At 43.4% G+C, this 18,981-nt stretch overlaps 2 protein-coding genes across 4 annotated transcripts in view; both read left to right on the forward strand.

Moving 5' to 3' along the window:
• Osgep (O-sialoglycoprotein endopeptidase) lies at positions 1 to 17,856 on the forward strand. Of its 3 annotated transcripts, XR_013109384.1 has the most exons (13): positions 1 to 137; positions 3,441 to 3,560; positions 3,696 to 3,871; positions 5,332 to 5,427; positions 5,768 to 5,817; positions 5,961 to 6,039; positions 6,398 to 6,463; positions 6,562 to 6,652; positions 6,851 to 6,926; positions 7,021 to 7,119; positions 7,389 to 7,478; positions 11,794 to 11,845; positions 14,376 to 17,856. XR_013109384.1 is itself a non-coding variant. In XM_034497543.2 (11 exons), the coding sequence occupies exons 1-11, from the start codon at positions 23 to 25 to the stop codon at positions 7,426 to 7,428; spliced, it is 1,008 nt and encodes a 335-aa protein (XP_034353434.1). In that variant the 5' UTR covers positions 1 to 22; the 3' UTR covers positions 7,429 to 7,608. The 3 variants fall into 3 exon arrangements, 1 of the variants encoding a protein (XP_034353434.1); XR_013109383.1 differs by having other exon boundaries at positions 11,794 to 17,856; XM_034497543.2 differs by lacking the exons at positions 11,794 to 11,845; positions 14,376 to 17,856 and having other exon boundaries at positions 7,389 to 7,608.
• The window catches only part of Klhl33 (kelch like family member 33), a 23,226-nt gene continuing 11,638 nt past the window's right edge, over positions 7,394 to 18,981 (forward strand). Inside the window, exons 1-2 of the mRNA XM_076931080.1 lie at positions 7,394 to 7,478; positions 11,794 to 11,845. Of these exons, the coding sequence (XP_076787195.1) occupies positions 7,416 to 7,478; positions 11,794 to 11,845 (115 nt within the window). The 5' untranslated portion in view covers positions 7,394 to 7,415. The remainder of the gene's footprint in view (positions 7,479 to 11,793; positions 11,846 to 18,981) is intronic.

Here is an 18,981-nt window from a genome sequence, read left to right on the forward strand (position 1 = left end):
GGATCCCGAGCTGTGGGGCACCATGCCCACGGTGCTGGGATTCGAAGGCAGCGCCAACAAGATCGGCGTGGGCGTGGTCCGCGACGGCACGGTGCTGGCGAACCCGCGGCGCACTTACGTCACGGCCCCGGGCACTGGTGAGTGGCTGCGGCCGCGCTTGCCGGCGCCTTGTCCAGTTTTGTTCTGTCAGGGCTTGTTTGCCGATATTCCATAGTGTTGCCTGTGTCAGCTTTCCCGGTGTTGGTATTACAGGCTTGTAACCCCACTCCAGACTCCCTTTTACAAAAACTTCATTTCGCGTGTGGTTGGTAACTTTTTGACTAGAAGAGTCAGAGATACATGGGCTTAGGTCACGTGGGTTCGTTCAGGTTTCCTTTTTATTTTTTTTTTTTAATACATATTTTGAGACAGAGTCTCACTTTGTAGCCTTTAACTGACTTGGAACTTGCTGTGTAGGGACTATACCTCCTGAATGCTGGGATTAAAGGCGTGAGCCACTACTCCTGGTTATATTCTGGTTTTATTGAGCAGCTTTTATGAGCTAAGCGTTCGAAAATAAGTGTTCTGAGACTGCTCTGTAGATGCACATAGAGATTGTTTTACACTGCAGCATGATAATTGTCAAAGTAATCTACAATGAGGAGAAGAGAGCGCAGGACAGATATCAAGAGTTACTGTATTTTCAATCTGTTTTAGGCATCTGTTTTTCGGTACTTTTAGAATGGAAATGGGTATCATTGGGTTTGGACAGCTATGTGAATGCACCCTGCACTGCACAACTCCCAATTAATATATTTACAAGTTGTATCTTGCCTACACTCTCCCAAAGCTTGCATACACGTATAAACTGCATGTACCTCTAAAGGCTCTCTATGTAGGTGAGATGTTTCATAGTAGAAATATATGTGTGTTTAGGACTCACTCTTCTAGGCTCATAGTCACAGAGGCTGAGATATGTGTGGTTAAAGGGGAACTACTGACAGTTGTAATCCTGTAGTTATCATGTGTTAAGTCCAACAACATGACCTGGGGGTCTGTAGAGTTACAGGGAAAGTTACGGAAGAGTAGGAGGTATGTATAACTTGGCTTGCTCCTGAACACAACGTGTGTGGACAAGCGCATCTCTGAAACCCCAGTAGCCTGTGTAGAGGTTGGAAAGCTAGCTGAAGGTGTGGCACAGTATGTAATCCTAGTACTTGGGAGGCTGCGACAGGATCTGAGTTTAAGGTTGTCCCAGGTTGTGTGTCCTTGTCTCAAAAGCAGAGGCTTGAAAAGAGGATATCTTAAAACCTAGGCTAGTAAAGCATTTTTTAAACCATGTCTTTGTTGGTTTTTACTAACAATAGGTCAGTGCAAAGTAAGTAGTTGCAGTTTTTGCATTATTGAAATCTGTAGTTTGATACTGGAATGCATTTATAGTCATTCATTCTCTGCCTTTCCCTCCCTCTTTTGCCTCCCAAATGCTGGGCTACTGGCCTGTGCTATTTTGCTTAGAATACATTCTTCAGTGTCATTATATTTCATCTTAATGTGTGCACTTACCACATTTGGGTTCGGATGAGCTTTTATTTTTATTTACTTTTGGCTAATGACATTTCTTGCTGTTTATTTCTATTTATCGTATACTATGGAAATGACGTCAGACAAAAAGTAAAACCAAAGCCAGGTATGGAACTTAAACCTGTAATTCCAGTACTCCAGGAGACAGAAGCAGGCAGAGCTCTGAGTTTGGGGCTAGCCTGGTTTATACAGCAAATGCCAGGCCAGCCAGGGCTACATTATAAGACGCTGTCTCAAAATAAATAATAGAAATGGAATCAAGCAATTACTTTGAGTTTACAATGGGAGGTAAAGCAGTAGAGATAGCCTGGAACACCAGCGATACCAATACCTAACATTTGGTCCCCGGAACTGCTGACAAACAGTGCCTTGGTTGTTCAAGAACTTGAGAAGGAGACAGACAAGAGCATTGAAATGGCTCTCAGCAGTTGGCTATGACCTGACCTGTATACTGAGAACAGTTGTGGAAGCTAATCTTACAGCTAAAGAAATACACACCAAAGAACTCAACGTGGACCAGTCAGTGGTCATTGAATATTTGAAACCACTTGAAATGTTAAGACAAAACAAAACAAAAACAAAAACAAAAAAAACTCAGTAAGTTGATGAACAGATTGAAGATCAAACAGCAGTGGTTTTCAGTTCTCATGCATGAATCACTTCTCAGATTGTGATGACAAAAAGTGTATTGTACAGGAAAGCTAGTCACAACCAGCTTAGTGGTTGGACTAAGAAGCCTCAAAGCCAAACCTTCACCAGAAATGGTCCCAGTCACTGGTAGTCTGCTGCTGGTCTGATCCACTACAGCTTTCCGAATGCCAGAGAAACCATTGCATCTGAGAAGGTACCCAGAAAAACCATTGCATTTGAGAAGGTACCCAGGGAAACCACTGCATCTGAGAGGGTACCCAGGGAAACCACTGCATCTGAGAGGGTACCCAGGGAAACCATTGCATCTGAGAAGGTACCCAGGGAAACCATTGCATCTGAGAGGGTATCCAGGGAAACCATTGCATCTGAGAAGGTACCCAGGGAAACCATTGCATCTGAGAAGGTACCCAGGGAAACCATTGCATCTGAGAAGGGTACCCAGGGAAACCATTGCATCTGAGAGGGTACCCAGGGAAACCATTGCATCTGAGAAGAGTACCCAGGGAAACCACTGCATCTGAGAAGGGTACCCAGGGAAACCATTGCATCTGAGAAGGGTACCCAGGGAAACCACTGCATCTGAGAAGGGTACTCAGCAGATCATTGAAATGCACCAAAACTGTAGTTCCTGCAGTCAGCATTGATAAGCAGAAAGATCCCAATTCAGAGCAATGCCTGATTTCATGTGGCAAAACCAGTGCTTCAAAACTGAGTGACCAAAGTGAAGCTTGGCTTTATCTCCCACATTTACCCAACCTCTCATCAACTGACTATCACTTCTTCACTACCTTGACAACTTTTCTCAGGGAAAACATTTCCACAACTAGCAGTATGCAGAGCGTGCTTTCCAAGAGTTTGTTGAAACGTGGGTTTACTGCAAGAATAAGCAAACTAATTTTTAGGATTATTTTGTTTGTTTGTTTGAGACAAGGTCTTTGTACAAATCCCTGGCTATCCTAGAACTCTGTAGACCAGGTTGTCCTCAGACTCATAGAAATTCACCAGCCTCTGGCTTGCTGGGATTAAAGGTTTGCACCACCACCACCACCACTCAGCTAACTGGTTTGTTGGCAAAATGTGTTAATTAAAATGGTTTGTATTTTAATTAATAAAAATGTCTTGGAACCTAGTTATAGTGATTTAAAATCATAGTCCCATATCACAGTTCCCTTTGCACCAACCTAATACCTGCCTTTCTTCTGATTCGTGATCTCTCTGCCTTTCCTTAGGATTCCTTCCAGGTGACACAGCCAGGCACCACCGAGCTGTTATCCTAGACCTTCTGCAGGAGGCACTAACAGAGGCAGGATTGACCTCCAAGGACATTGATTGCATTGCTTACACCAAAGGTAAGTCTGGGAGAGTTGTCAGCAAGGGCAGATGTGGGTGGGCCTACTACCACCACCATTACACATTTTCAAATCTACGTTCTTATGTGCTTTTCCTACTTTCTAAGGGTTCTAGCTACGTTTGTACCCTGTTAGGTCCTGGCATGGGAGCCCCATTGGCTTCTGTAGCTGTTGTTGCTCGGACTGTGGCCCAGCTGTGGAATAAGCCTTTGCTAGGTGTGAACCACTGCATAGGCCACATTGAAATGGGTCGCCTCATCACTGGAGCTGTTAACCCAACTGTCTTGTATGTCAGCGGAGGAAATACGCAGGTATTTAAGAGTTCTCTTTATGTTCCATCCTAATGCTAAGGTATTCTACCTGAGTTATAGGAGCTGCAAGGGCAAAACCAGGCTCAGTCGGACCTAAGATGCTATAGACAATATAACAGAGGTATGAAGTTGCAAGTTCTGGAGACGAATTAGAATGTTAGAACTTTATACATACAACTAGAATTTCTCATTTAAAAAGAAAAGAATGTGAATTTAACCCCTCAAGATAATGTCTCTCTTTTTTTTGTTGTTTAATTAAAAAAAAAAATTGTTTTACTTGTGTGGGTGTTTTCCTTGAATGTATGTAGGAGCACCAGGAAGACAGAAGAGGGCATGAGATCCTTGAGAACTGGAGTTATAGACAGTTGTGAGCCACTGTGTGGGTGCAGGGAATCAAACCTAAGTCCTTTGGAACAGCAGCCAGTGCATTTAACTGCTGGGCCATCTTTCTAGCCCTACAAATATATTTTTTTCCTTCATTTATCCACCCTGCTCTCCTTCTTTTCTAAAAAAAAAAAATGGTTTTCCTAGGTACTCTCTGAGTCTCCAGATAACCCCACCCCAAAGCTGCGGTTCTCCTTCCTTAGCCTAAGCAGCTGGGCTCACACGCCTACTCTGTGATGTGTCTGTGACAGGTCTCGATGCTGTAGACAGGTTTCCCTGTACTATTTTTATCTTCCCAACTCCTCCCAGATGCTGGGGTTACAGACTTGCACCACCATGCCTGGCTCACCTTTTTCTATTTCTTATGGAATGTCTGTGTGGGTCACCACAACAAGCTCTGTTTTGCCTTTGTTTTAATTTCTTACTTTTAGTTGTGTGTGTGTGTGTGTGTGTGTGTGTGTGTGTTTTGTTTCTTAGGCTATATAATGTGGGATGCTACAAGAATTTGTGTACAGTCCTTGCACAGGGGCCATGTTCATCCTTTGCATCATTACAATTGTGATATGTGTGCTGCAAAGTAAGCATTGGTTTGTTGGTTCTTGGAAGATTTTTTTTTAATCATTTGGCAACTTTATACATGTATGTAACATATCTTGATCATATCTAGGTTTATATTGTGTGTGTGAGATGTGGGTGCACATGCTATTGTGTATGTGCACATCAGGAGACACACTTTCGGAGTCCACTTTATGAGAAGGGATCAAACAAGTCTCTAGACTCATGTGCAAGTGTTTTTGCCTACAGAGCCATTTTACTAGCTCCTGGTTTGGTTTTCTTGAGAGAGGGTCTTGCTATGTGTCTAGACTGCCCTTAGCCTTCACTGTGTAGCCCAACATGGCTACCTGTCTCAGCCAGACCAGTGCTGGAACTAGAGGTAAGAGCCACTATAGACAGCTTCCCTTTCTTTCTTACTGGAATGTCTAGTGGCCATGTTGGCACTATGCTGTTTTCTTCCACATAGCTAAACATTCCTCTTTAAAGACTGAGAGTTTTATGGGCGGTCTCACTGTTCTTAGGTGATTTCCTACTCAGAACATCGATACCGCATCTTTGGGGAAACTATTGATATTGCTGTGGGAAATTGCCTGGATCGTTTTGCTCGGGTGCTGAAGGTAGGCCATTGATTGACACTGTAGAGTACAAAAGATGTGGGTCTGGGAAGCAAAAAGAAATGAATGCAAGAAATAAATAGATCTTAGGCTTCTTGCATATCTAACATTAGTCTTTGCCATTTTATTTAACATAGGTAGAAAATTAAGTGTTTCTGTGTATGTAGATCTATTACTTGTTACTAATATATCTGTCCATGTGTATAGTTTATAAAAATAGATACCAATTGCTTGTCTTGACATTGGTTTGGGGAGGAACCCCAGAGTGTCGAGTAGACATGAGAAGAATGTGTTTTACATTGTACATTCATGGTTCTCTACTTCTGTCTCCTCCTGCTGATAGATTTCCAATGACCCAAGTCCAGGCTACAACATTGAGCAAATGGCAAAGCGGTAAGAGGATGTGAAGGTGAAGAGACCCGGCTGCTACAGCTTTAGAGATGTCTTTTTATTTATGTTAATGAGGCATGGGAGGGGTTCTGGAGGGTGAGCAGCCAGCTGACCTGGGTTTAGTGCTTTTATTCATTTCTACATAGAGGCAAGAAGCTAGTCGAGCTGCCATACACTGTTAAGGGGATGGATGTCTCGTTTTCAGGGATTCTGTCTTTCATTGAGGTGAGTGTAAGAGTTAAGGAGCGAGAACACATCCCTGCTTTTAAGAATGACATGTCTGCTTTGCTCACCATTATTTCCTGCATAAGCATTCACTTGTAATAGGTGCTGAATAGATTCATTTAGCAGATACTGTGTATCTTCTAGGAGCCAGGCACTATTCTAATAGGGATGCAGTACAGACAAAACAACTCCTCCCTAAATAGGAAAAAGATTTAAAAGGGAGAAGCCAATGTGGGAGTGCATCACTCGTAATCGCATTGTAATGAAGTCAGCCATCCTTCCAAGGACAGGGATTTTTGTTTTTATGAAAGCCTCATATTGGTATTCATGTTTTGGATTGCTGTGCCTTTAATTGCAGGATGCAGCACAGCGAATGCTGGCCACAGGAGAGTGTACTCCTGAAGACCTGTGTTTCTCCTTACAGGTAAAAGTGAAAAGCTGGGATGTAAAACCTGTTCTAGTCTAGAGCTGAAGTAACGTCGGATGCTCCTCTGAGGTTTTCCCCTTGTCTGTCCTCCATAGGAAACTGTGTTTGCAATGCTAGTGGAGATCACAGAGCGAGCCATGGCACACTGTGGCTCCAAAGAAGCCCTCATCGTCGGAGGAGTTGGATGTATGTATCAGTGGACAGTGAGCCTTCTTCCTGCTCCTGATACTCTAAATTACCAGCGTTTGGAGGATTATTTGTTTCATTTCTTCCTTGTTTCCCAATCCTTTTCCCCAGTCTCCTGGTAAACTGTCATGGGAGCACAGCTGGTGTGATAGCAAGATGACTAAATCTGAGTCCCCATTGTGTCCTCTCTCTTCGTAGGTAACGTGAGGCTGCAGGAGATGATGGCGACAATGTGCCAGGAGCGGGGAGCCCAGCTCTTTGCAACAGATGAGAGGTGAAGTCCTCTTCTTTGTCTTAAGTTCTTTTCTTCCCATTATTATAGCTTTTCTCTGTCTCAGCCACAAGTTCTGTTATCTCTTCTTTCCCAGATTCTGCATTGACAATGGAGCCATGATAGCACAAGCTGGTTGGGAGATGTTTCAGGCTGGGCATAGGACCCCTCTCAAAGATTCTGGAATTACTCAGAGGTGAGTGGCATACCCCTTAGAGAGAGTAGATAGTAGATACAGGAGATAGATAGAAATCAACAGGTAAGAAAGTTGAAGAACAAAGGTAGAGAAGAACAGAGAGTACTACGTGGGATGGGTGTGGTAATGTGTACCTATAACCCAGCATGTGGGAGACCAAGGCACCAAGATTGTGGTTTTGATATAAGCCTGGGCTATAGACGCTGTCTCAAAAAACAAATTGCTAAGGGGTCGTCAGTCCTTTACAGAGTTTTTCCCATTGTCCACAGGTATAGGACAGATGAAGTAGAAGTGACATGGAGGGACTAACACCATCAACAGGAACAGAAGAGCTTTCCAGGAGGAGTGCTGAACTGGGAGTGAGTCTTGGTAGTGCTCTGGACTTCCCTCTTCTCTGGCAAGGGTTTGACCCCATATAAGGCTTAGGGTCCCTGTGGAAACCCAACATGACAGATGCTACAATAAAAAATGGTTTTTGTATGTTAATAATTAGGTTGTGTTTTTCAGTTGGCACTGTGTAAATTCTTACTGATGTCAGTGGATAAGCTAGTGAGGGTTGGTTGGTGGTGCAGCTAATTTTGATGGCTGCTACTTAGAGAAAGCCCTGGGTGCCATACTAACATCCCGTTAGCAATAATATCCTAACTAACAGTATTTTAGTGTTGTGCCCTGTGCTGACCTCTGCCCTTAACAAACTGTGTTTACATTCATTGAAGTGGACATCCAGGACATCACTTAAAAAGGCTTGGAAATGTCTAATTTGTAACTTAAGTAAAACTGCTGCTTTCATAGCTTTATTGACGTACTACTGCTACTGCTACAAATACTTCACTGGCCGATTTGAGGGGCACCTCGAATTCATAATGCCCCCCACCACTACAAGCATCAGGTCTACAGATACTGTGCCCTTTATCCTTTATCTTTATATAGGTACAGGGTGTTCTAAACTACCAAGCTCCTCTTTTGCCCTCTGGTAGTCATGTGTCTTTTCATAGACACTCTCATTCTCTCTCTCTCTCTCTCTCTCTCTCTCTCTCTCTCTCTCTCTCTCTCTCTCTTTCTCTCTCTGCCACTCATTTATACAATCCATATCCCCTCACTGTCTCACCCTTGTCTCCTAATGGTTCCTTCGTATTACTCTGAGACCTGGTTTCTTGGAAAGACTCTGCTTCTCTTAATACCTGGTGGCAAATCTTTCACATCCCTGTACCCCTGGGCCTGGAGTTAGTGCATGTGTCCTCTTTTCCTTGTCTATTTGCTTTTCTTCCTTTTCCTCCCCTATCTTTTTTTGAGACAGAGACTCTGTGTAGTCCTGGCTGGCCTGGAGTTTGCTATGAAGACTAGGCTTGCCTCAGACTCAGAGAGATCCACCTCTGCTTCCGCCTCCTGGGTGCTAGGGTTTAAAAGCATGCACCAACATGCCCCACCTCTTCTGTTTCTTGTTCATCACTAATGTCCTTTACAGCACAATGTTCTGTATCTCAGTCTCATCTCATCTCTCTGCCAAAGCCTTGCTGTTCAGGTGATGCACTGTCGTGTGCTGATTCACTCCTTTACCAGGACCTGCAACCTTTGACCTTTCTTCCTTTCTATATGCCCCACCCTGCTTACCTATAGACAAATGCAAATGTGCACCTTATTGCAGATGCTTCATCTCCCTTTACCATTAATAATAATTAAAAAACAAAACCAGGATGTCATCAAGTTTAGGCTGGCTTTGAACAAACTACCAGAGGACCTGACGCCCCCTCCACCTCCCAAACCTTGGATTATAGGTACACTTCACCACACTCAGTTTACACAGTGTAAGAGACCAAACCCACAGAACCACCTGAACTGCATCCTTAGCACCCAGTCTACTTCTGTCACACACATCACCTACTTTTTATGCCTAGATCAGCGAGTTAGAGGAGAGAGAGAGAGAGAGAGAGAGAGAGAGAGAGAGAGAGAGAGCACGCAAATAGTATGAGCTTTTGTAACATCAAAGCCCACCCCCAACTGACACACCTCCCAATCTTTCCCAGACAGTTACACCAACTGGAGAGCAAACACTAAAATATATAACCTGTGGAGCCATTCTCATTTGAATCAAACCTTGGTTCTGTAAAACAGAAGCAAGAACACATTTATCAAGTTCCCAGTGCCATACTGAATACCTTATATCATTTATACTCAGATGCTCTGATTTCTGTCCCATTCCCACAAACAAGGTTCCCAACCAAGTTTGATTTTATCCTAGGAAGGCAAAGATGCTACTAAAGAGAAGCCAAGGAGGGCTGGAGCAATGGCTCAGTGGTTAAGAGCATTGGCAGAGGACTCAAGTTGGATTCCTAGCACCCAGGTGGCAGCTCACAGTTGTCCGTGACTTCAGTTCCAGGGGATCTGATGCTGCTGGCCTTGGGTGCCAGACACACATGTGTACACATGAGGCACAACACCCATACACATGAAATAAAACTACATCTTAAAAAGAGAAGACAAGGACGCTAGAAAACACCCTACAATGTTTAGTAAATCCCCACAGATAAAGTCTTATGCAGAAATGTCTTTGGTATCACAATTGAAAACTCCTCCAGATACAGCTGACATTCCTGCCCCACAGACATGAAGTAGGCCATGCCCTTTGGCAGAAAATAATATGGTTTGCGTTGGTTTGGGTTTTTAGAACTCTTATGGAGTAGCTATACGCTGATTGACTTGGACAGTTCTAAGCTATGCCCTAATTGCTAAGCAGCCATTCAGCTGCTGTCACTGAGTGTGAGTTGACAGGTTAGCTGTAACTTCACACCACGGCTTTAAAGAGTTGCCTCCAGTTTCTCTCTGAATTCTCTATGAAAATCTATTCTGTTGCTGAGGGTAGAGCTTAGGTGGTAAATGTTTGCTTGATACAAAGCCATACAGCAGGGATAGACACCTGGAATCTTGGTGCTCTACAAGTACAGACAGGAAGATGAGAATTTAAAGGTTTTCCTTAGGTAGGTAGTGAGTTCAGCGCTAGCCTGGGCTACATGATACCATATCTCAGGAAATGAAAATAAAACTATCCCAGCAGATTTGTTGTTACCATATCATTAATTACTTGGTCACAAGTCTAATGTGGATTCTGGCTCTTTTATAACTTTGTCTGAAGTGTTTGACACTTACTCTTTTAGAGCGTATTGTCTGCTGACCCTTGCTTTGTTTCCTTTGCTGTTTCTCATTTCACTGTCTTAGCTTGGAATGAGTTGTCTCCTGCCTGCAGTCTCTTGAGTGCCAGCCTGTGCCACTGTGCCTGTCTATTTCTACAGTCCTAACTTCCTAGAGTTTAGTCCTCAGATGGTTGATACAGGCATGCGGGGTGATTGTGTCCAGTCTTAAACATGAGCTTCAGTAGGATACAGGGGACTCCAGGTTTATAACTCGAGCCTGGATGTCCCTCCCAAATACCGAGCAGCCCTTTGGCATCTCTGCCTGGGTTCTCACTTAGCACTTTCTTTGTCTTAGGGTTTTTATTGCTGTGATAAAATACCATGACCAAAATCAGCTTGGGAAAGAAAGGTTTATTTCATTTTACAGTCTGTGGGTATTATGTAAGGCAGTCAGTGCAAGCAGACACTAGAGCTGAGGCCCTGAGGAGTACTGCTTGCTGGCTTGCTCCTGGCTTGTTCAGCCTGTGTTCTTACAGCACCCAGGACCACCCACAGTGAGCTGGGCCCTTCTCCATCAATCATCATTGAAAGAAAATGCACCATAGGCTTCTCACAGGCCAGTCTGGTGTGGACAGTTTTCCCAGTTGAGGTTCCCCCTTCCCACACTCAAACTCATGTTAAGTTGATATAAAACTAGTCAGCACACACTTTAAGGTCTCCAAAACTGAACGTAAGTTCCCCAACTTTCTCCTTTAGTTATTTCTTAAGTAAGTAATGTCTACAGTCTCTGGTTCATGTCAAAAGACAGGCCTTGGCAGGCCTCTGAGTTGTATGAATAGGTGTGGATCTTTCACCTCCAGTGAATCAAATCCACTTGGATTTACTTTAAACATTTAACCACAATCCTCTTTCCTTTTAAGCTAAACCAAGTTAGTGGCTTATCTTCAAAATGCCCTAATTTCTTTCTTCCCCACTGCCATCTTTTGTACTACAGGCCTCTGGCCATAACCTTAGGGTTTTTATGTCCAGCTCACTTTTTGCAGCTCCTCCAGCTCCTCAGGACAGAGCTGCTCAGAAAAGGTCATAAAGGTCATTGGGTTCATTTTTTCTTGCATGCAGTAGATAGGGGATTAGCATAGTCCTGTAATGATCAAGGGGAGATGACAAACAGTCTTCCTGGTGACCTTTTTTGGGGCTGAGAAAGAGTACTGCCTGAAGGTTTCTCAAGAGGGAGAAGGCAATGAATGCTTTGTAATGTGGGTCATGGTGGCTGAGCACAGGAGCAGTGAAAACAGATTACTTGTCATTTTTATTACTAAGATAAGACATAGGTGAGATGATGTTTACAGTCTAAACAAATTCAGATACAGCGAGGGAATATACCTGGTTTATGTTTTATAAATACTATCTTCAGTCATGCTAAAGAGTCAAGAATATTCAGATCTTCACCTTTCCCACAGAGATAATTCAGACATGTCAGGTCATTCTCTTCATGTGCTTGCTTTTGAATTCATTCACTTACCATAGCTTATGCAATTCTTTCTAGAAGTACACCTGTGGGAAGAACATTCTGCAGTCTGCCCCATCCATAGTTCACAGTAAGTCACACAGGCTCCCACAAAGTACTTTTCTGTGTTTTAGGTTTGATGTTTTTCTGTGCATGATGTTGAGATTGAGCCCAGGGTCTTGCTTATACCATGCAAGCACTCTACCTCTCAGCTCTCTCCCTTGCTCTTGTAAGCATGCACCACGATGTCCCACACTGATGGTACCTCAGTCCAGTCCACCACTGCTGTCTCCTAGTAAATCATTAACTTCTCATTCTTTTCCTTTGAAATGTGGAAAGGAATCGAAGGTCTTTTAGGCTTCGTACCACCATCATCACTGAGCCAGTATAAGCTCACTGACTGCAGGCCCTGCTTTAGCTGAATGTCATTTGAGGCTGCTAGTGTTATATAACTGCCCCAGAGAGAAAAATTATACAAAGTGGCTGTGGTGGTACAAACCTTTAAGCTCAGCACTTGGGAGGGAGAGGCAAAATAATCGAGTTCCAAGCCAGTTTGGGATAATGTTTTAGGGTTTCCATTGGTGCAGTGAAACATGACCAAAAGCAAGTTGGAGACAAGGGCTTCATTTGGCTTACACTTCCACAGTGTAGTCCACCCTTGAAGGAAGCCAGAACAGGAACTTAAACTAGGCAGGAACTTGAAGACAGGAGCTGAGCACAGGCCATGGAGGGGTGCTGCTTACTAGTTGCTCCACATGGCTTTCTCAGCTTGCTTTTTCCCAGGATGACCAGTCCAGAGGTGGTACCACCAATTGGCTGGGCCCTCCCCCATCAATTACTAATTAAAAAAAAAAATGTTCTACAGGCTTGCCTACAGCCTGATGTTATGGAGGCATTTTCTCAGTTTAGGGTCTTTCTTCGCCAGTGACTCTAGCTTATAAGGAGTTAATAAAAAATGAGCCAGCGTAGATACACAGTGAGACCCAGTCTCAAACCAAACAAAAAAGAAGACAAATTCCTTACCTATCTGAGCAACTACTCTAACTGTATCCTCAACGTTTGGTCTTTCAGGCCATGCCTCCCTATTAGGTACTTTCCTTTCCCCAAATTATCCCGCTTGCATGCTCAGCTGCCTTTGATGTTCAGTTTCCACCTTCCTCGCCTTATTCTTGGACTTCTTCTTTCACTCACCGTGGCCTTGGTATTGTGTAGTCACAATTAGCCCTGCTTCCATCCTTAAGAGGCAGACACAACTTCAGGGAAAGGCATCACCTTATGAGAAGAGTAAAAAGCCACAGGAGGAAGAGCTGAGGGAAGAAGGGTGTCCCTTTTCTTGTGACACTGGTACTACTGACAGCTGGAAGCGATGGGGTTTATCCAAATTATCTTTCCTTTTTTTGTGTGTGTGTGTTTTTTGTTTTTTGTTTTGTTTTTCGAGACAGGGTTTCTCTGTATAGCCCTGGCTGTCCTGGAACTCACTCTGTAGACCAGGCCTGCCTCTGCTTTCCAAATGCTGGGATTAAAGGCGTTCGCCACCACTGCCCGGCTATCTTTCCTTTTCGTTCTAATTCCTGAAAAGTTCTCTTCCCACCTCCCCGACTCTCTCACAAATAGAATCACTACATAGTCCTCCACAGCTGATAACGGGCAACTACTAATTTTGCTTATATCCCAAAACCAGGACATTGTGCTTGAGAAGGCCTGCACCTCAGACCTGAACAAAGAGGCAATGGAGAAGGAGTAGGGATGTAATATGTTTGACAGGCAGGTGACAAGAAGGGTTTCAGTTTGGCAGAGCCTGCATAGACTCAGCCCAGAATGAAGCTTATGAGCAGATGGGTCTGCGTGGACATGTGTTAGTCAGGGTTCTCTAGAGGAAAATAATTGATAGAATGTATATCTAATAATGGAGGTTTATTAATCTGACTTATAGGTTATAGTTCAGGTATTCCAGCAAGGGCTGTCTCACACTGGAGAGGCTAAGAATCTGGGAGTTGCCTGGTCACCAAGGCTGAATGTCTCAGCATTTCCAAGCTGGTGCTGGAGGCCTCAGGAATCCCAGAGAGCAATTGATCTTTAGTCTATACTAGAATCCTAAAGAAGTTGGTTCTAACACCAGTAAAGGAATCCTGCAGCTATGGGATAGATAAACTTGCCAGCCAGAGTGAGGGAAAGCAGGGAGAAAACAGAGTTGTAGAGTTGAGAAGGAACAGGCACAGGGAAAACATTGAAAGAGGACAGAGTACCCAACAGGGAGAGAAGCCACATGATAAGTCGTCTAAACATTCAGTCAGCTGATGTGAGTCTCCACATCTTGAATGGCTTGGAGCTAAGAGGGAAGCAGAAATGCAGGCTGGAACTGCTACTCTCTTAAGCATCCTCTCCTGACTGCTCCCTGCTTTGCAAATTCTCTGATCTTAACTTATTTGAGACAGACCTCATTATGTAGCCTTGGCTGGCTTCAAATTTATAATCCTCTTGTCTCAGTCTCCTGAATTTTGGGGCTGCAGGCATGTACTACTAGCATACTGGACTTTCTAACCTTTTTTAGTTTCTCTAGTCCACTTGCCGGCCTTAGTTGTTGTACATTGCTTCTTCTCTTCCTGATTTCATGCCCACAGATCACAAGTTCTTGGTGGAGGTCCCTACAAAATCTACCTCATGTTGGTGGAAGTCCCTATGAAATCCACCAGGGCTGGAAGCTACTTGGGGGCTGGAGGAGGCAGTCAGCACCACTGTGACCTGTGGACAGGATGTGTGATGTAAAGAGCAGCCATTTCTTCTGTACTCATCAGGGGGTTTTAGAGACAAGGTCAGAGAGGTATAATTGAGAGAAAACCTAAAAAGCTCTTAGCACTGGAATTGTTGCTTTAAAAACAGCTGTCAAATAACATTTAGAATATAATCTTGGTGAATCTGAGGTGAATTGTTTTATCCCATACTATTTCAGTTTCTTTAAGATTATTTTCATATCCAGTCCAGTTTTCCAACCAGGCTAGTGTTAAATCTTGGCAGAGACTAAGTCTCCCATGGGTTTTGATGTGCAGAGGTGTGCCATGATCATAATGAGCATTCAAGAGCCTATGACAACAGCCCTCGTGTTTAGCCCTGGGAAAGTGATCTGTACAGGAGCCAAAAGGTATGAGGACGAAATTTGCACACTACCCCACGGTCAGCTCACTGTGTAAGAAAAGGAGCATCTGTGAAAGCTTACAGGAGGAACAATAGACTGTATTGTTCTTTGTCAAACAGGCTGCACACAGTACTGAGTTCTATCCCACACTTTATAGTCCCCAGGGTTAGGATAAAGGATCAGGATATAGTTCCCAGGCCATCAAGGAACTTAACTGGACTTTTAGAGCTTGGTTTTAAATTTTATTAAAAAAGAAAAAACCAACAACAAGCCTCTGCAGTCATGACAAGATGTCATAAACCCAGGGGCATTGTTGTGGGCTCTCCTCATTGCAGATAAGAGGGTAGATCAATCTGAATGGGACATTTCTGGATTTGCTCAGGAGGCATCTCTGAAAAGACTGCTCTCTCCTGCATCTCCTGCAGAGGAAGCCCTGGGCTGATGTTTGTTCTTTTACCATAAAGCTGATAGGAGAGCTAATGCTTGCCCTGTTTCAGAAGGTGAGCAAGCCCCTTCTGAAAGATGACACCAGCTTCTCCTCACCTGGAGATGCACCAGTTATTCATTTCTTTCTATGGACACTGCTGTTAGTATCCTTATTTATATCTGCTAAATTGATTGGTGAAGCTTACATTGTCTAAATTTATATTTTTCTGATATAGTGAGATTAAACATCTCTTCATAAGCTTGTAAGATGCATATTATATCATTTGCTAGGTATTGCTAATATTCTAGATATTTCTCTTTTAATAGCTTTTTGTATCTTATTTTTCAATTTTATGCTGTAAATATTTTCCAAGATTACTATTTACCATGTTTTAAAGGAGTTTTTCCTTAAATACAATTTAAAATTGTTACCACATAGTAAGTTGATGAAATTTTCCCTTTATGTTTGAGTGTTTGGAATTTTCTTAGGAAGGCATTCCTCCTTAGCACATGTTGTAACCTTTAATATTTTTTTAGGTCTTTTTCAAGTTGTATATTTCATTAGGAGAAAGGATAATGGCTTTTTGATTTATCTGAGCATTATCTGTGTAAAGTGTCCTGTACCTCTGATGCCCAGGGGTAGCTACTGGTCACTGTGGCCATCAAGAATTGGAAATATTTAAATTGGATAAATATTTTTATATTTATTATAAAAATTTTGGCATTTTATTTCAATTTAAGGTAAGTTTTTTTTCAAACATACCCAGTCAGTATTCAAATGACACTGAAGACTGTTCTGGCCCCATGCTCTTGATTTTTCACACTGACTTCTTTGTATGTATCTACTTGAAGCCTTCTATTCTATGGTTTATGGATCGATGGTCTCATAAACCTAGACGACTGTGCAAGATATATCCAGCAATGTATATTTCAGCATCATTTAAAATTGGTGAAATTATATATATATATATATATACATATACATACACACACACACACATATATACATACGTACATACACACACACACATACACACACAGAGTATGCTGGAAGTCATGTCATGACGTGGTTGGTAGGGGAGCAGACAACTAAATTGATTCTTACCCAGCTTTTTAGGCTTGTCACATGACATGTATTCATGAGTATTATCTTTCCATCCTTGGGCTTCTCATGGCACAGTAGTTTAGGTATGTGCATAAGCACAGCAGTGAACGTGGGTTTCTTCTCACATGACTAGAAGTAGCCTCCTGTGTCCTCCAGCAGCCTCCTCTCTTTTATCTTCTGTTACTGTGCTACTTGGGTTGTAGTTTTGTTTGGGTTTTGCCTTGTTTTTGAAAGAGGGTCTACTGTATGGCCCAATGTGCACTTTATATTACTAGGTGATTTTGTGTGAATAATCACATTTATGAAATGAAAATATCTTGCTCAAAATGACTCCTGTGTTATTTAATTATTTAAGAAATACAGAACAAGCAAACTTTTTTCAGATTTTGAAACATTTCAAGCCTTGCTAGACTGATGGATTAAGTTGATGCATTATTTTAAAATATGTAATATATTTAAATGTGTTCTCTGAAGACAGTAATACATAGAAATTTCAAGTGAATGTATATCTGTATACTGTTGTTAATATCACAGCCATAGAAAGTCATATCTAATTTTATTGGCTTTTGAAATACAGAACAGAAAAGATCCTGACCCTTTGGTAACAGGTACTATGAAAGTCACCTTGGGCCAATGAAGTATCCCAAACCTTAGAACCCTTTGTTTGAAATGGCCATATAAAGGTGTTCACCAGCAGCCAGCGGCCAGTTCTCTATTATGCTAACAGGGTTCTTAGTTTTGTTAGTTGCCTTGTTTTGGAAAGAGGGTCTGCTCTGTGTCCCAAAGTACATTTTGACTCATTACATTTTAAAATCTTAAACTTTTAGGAACATTCAGGTTTAGGGAAAGTTACTTGGAAAATGATGTGTGGAACTTTGGGCCTCTTGATTACTTTTCTAATCCTATGTGATTGCATTTAAACAGACCCCAGGGAAGGGACAAAGAGTTCAGACCAAAGATATATCCAGGTTGTAGTCACCAGCATTTGATGGCAGTCATGGGAAAGTTGACAGGCAACTGGATCCTATAACCCAGGCTCTAGACCCTGCATGGCTACTGACCCTGTCCTTTCTAAGGCAGACTTCAGTCTCAAGATGGAGTATGAGGAAAACATCAATTGGTACCCAGCAGGCATCTCTGAGTGCTGGGAGTGTGACTTGGGGGAGAGTTCAGAGCTTTGATTGGTGGACACCTGATGAAGCCATCCTTGAGAGTCACTGGTTCAACTGGACCTCACTTCTGTTCCCTTCTTCTGTGGTTTAGAGGCATATCTGACAACATGGTATAAACTTCCTGTTTCTGAAGAAACTTAGTAGGAGATCCAACTAATGTGGTGGAGGTGATGAACTGGGAGAAGAGAGGGGAGACTGTGGTTGGGGTATAATATATGAGAGAATTTTTTTTTAAAGATTTCAAAAATATACAACTTTGGCTTGCATCTTCAGCTTGTTTTTCATTGCAGTGTCATGTTAGGCTGCTGTGGAGGTTTTTGCTTAACCCTCCAGGGGTTATGGAGGTACAGTAATTCTATCCACCAACCAGGACAAAATCAACTGGAGGTTAAGGGATTTTTTTTTCCCCAAATCCCACGGCTATTAAAAAGGAAGATGAGCAAAATATCTAGCTAGTAACCAGGTCCAACTCTCTTCTCACCTTGGTTCCTGCAGTTTCAGCCAAACATAAAAAAATATCCTTAGTAAATGAAATGAACTTTCTTGTTCTGTACCCGGGCCTTTCACAGGGAATGCTGGGGACACCCTCTTTACTGATTCTTAGAATTGCCCATCACTGTACCACTACTTGGCTCAGCAGGAGAGCCCCGCAGCCTGAGGGGAGGACCCTGGGCCCCAGTGTTTCACATCAGCCAGCTTCCAGGCACCATACCCATCTCCATTCCCCTCCCCTGCCTCAGGATTCCACCTGAGCTTTCCGCCAGCTTCTGTTCTCTTCTGCCAGCCCCTGGCCCCTGGGCCCCGCCCCTGGCCTCTGTTCAGCCCCACCTCTGCTCCCTGCACAAAATGCCCCAGGGGGAAGCAAAATCCCACGTGACTCACCCTAACGTCAGGCACGCGTGGTGCTTCCTATTCGGAAGCCATTCTAGGCTGCCATAGCTCCTAGCTTTGAGTCACTGCTGGATGCCTGGTGCCTGGCGTATGACACTGAGGGGCTGCGCTGCGTGTAGCAATGGAGTGGTCTATATATACCACCACCTGCCTCTGTCTTGTGCCAAGTGCAACCACAGCAGTCTGATTTCAATGGCCATCTCAGCCCTATAGTTTGTGTTTTTCCGTCTCCAGCTCGCTGAACAGAGGCTAGAGCGTGAACAGCAACCTAGTCTGGTCCCTGAAGCCGGCCAGAGGAGAATGTAGCCGCTCTGCACAGCCATTTTGTTGCCAGTGGGAGGGACGGAGGAGGGACGGAGGAGGGACGGAGGAGGGACGGAGGAGGGACGGAGGAGGGCTGGTGAACAGAGGTCGCTGTTCCCCATCGCCTGCCAGGGAGGAATTTCTCCCCGTGCTAGGGAAAAGGAAGTAGCCCTGGAGAAGTCTCCTCTGCTGTGTAG

This window comes from Arvicanthis niloticus, chromosome 3, assembly GCF_011762505.2.
Source record: "Arvicanthis niloticus isolate mArvNil1 chromosome 3, mArvNil1.pat.X, whole genome shotgun sequence".
NCBI lineage: Eukaryota > Metazoa > Chordata > Mammalia > Rodentia > Muridae > Arvicanthis > Arvicanthis niloticus.

Excerpts from the sequence above, each read along its gene's own strand:
- Osgep (XM_034497543.2), top strand. The coding sequence starts at position 23 with ATGCCCACGGTGCTGGGATTCGAAGGCAGCGCCAACAAGATCGGCGTG. Across the intron at positions 3,561-3,695 it reads TTGCATTGCTTACACCAAAG|GTCCTGGCATGGGAGCCCCA; the intron begins GTAAGTCTGGGA and ends GTACCCTGTTAG. Across the intron at positions 6,464-6,561 it reads ACCTGTGTTTCTCCTTACAG|GAAACTGTGTTTGCAATGCT; the intron begins GTAAAAGTGAAA and ends TGTCCTCCATAG.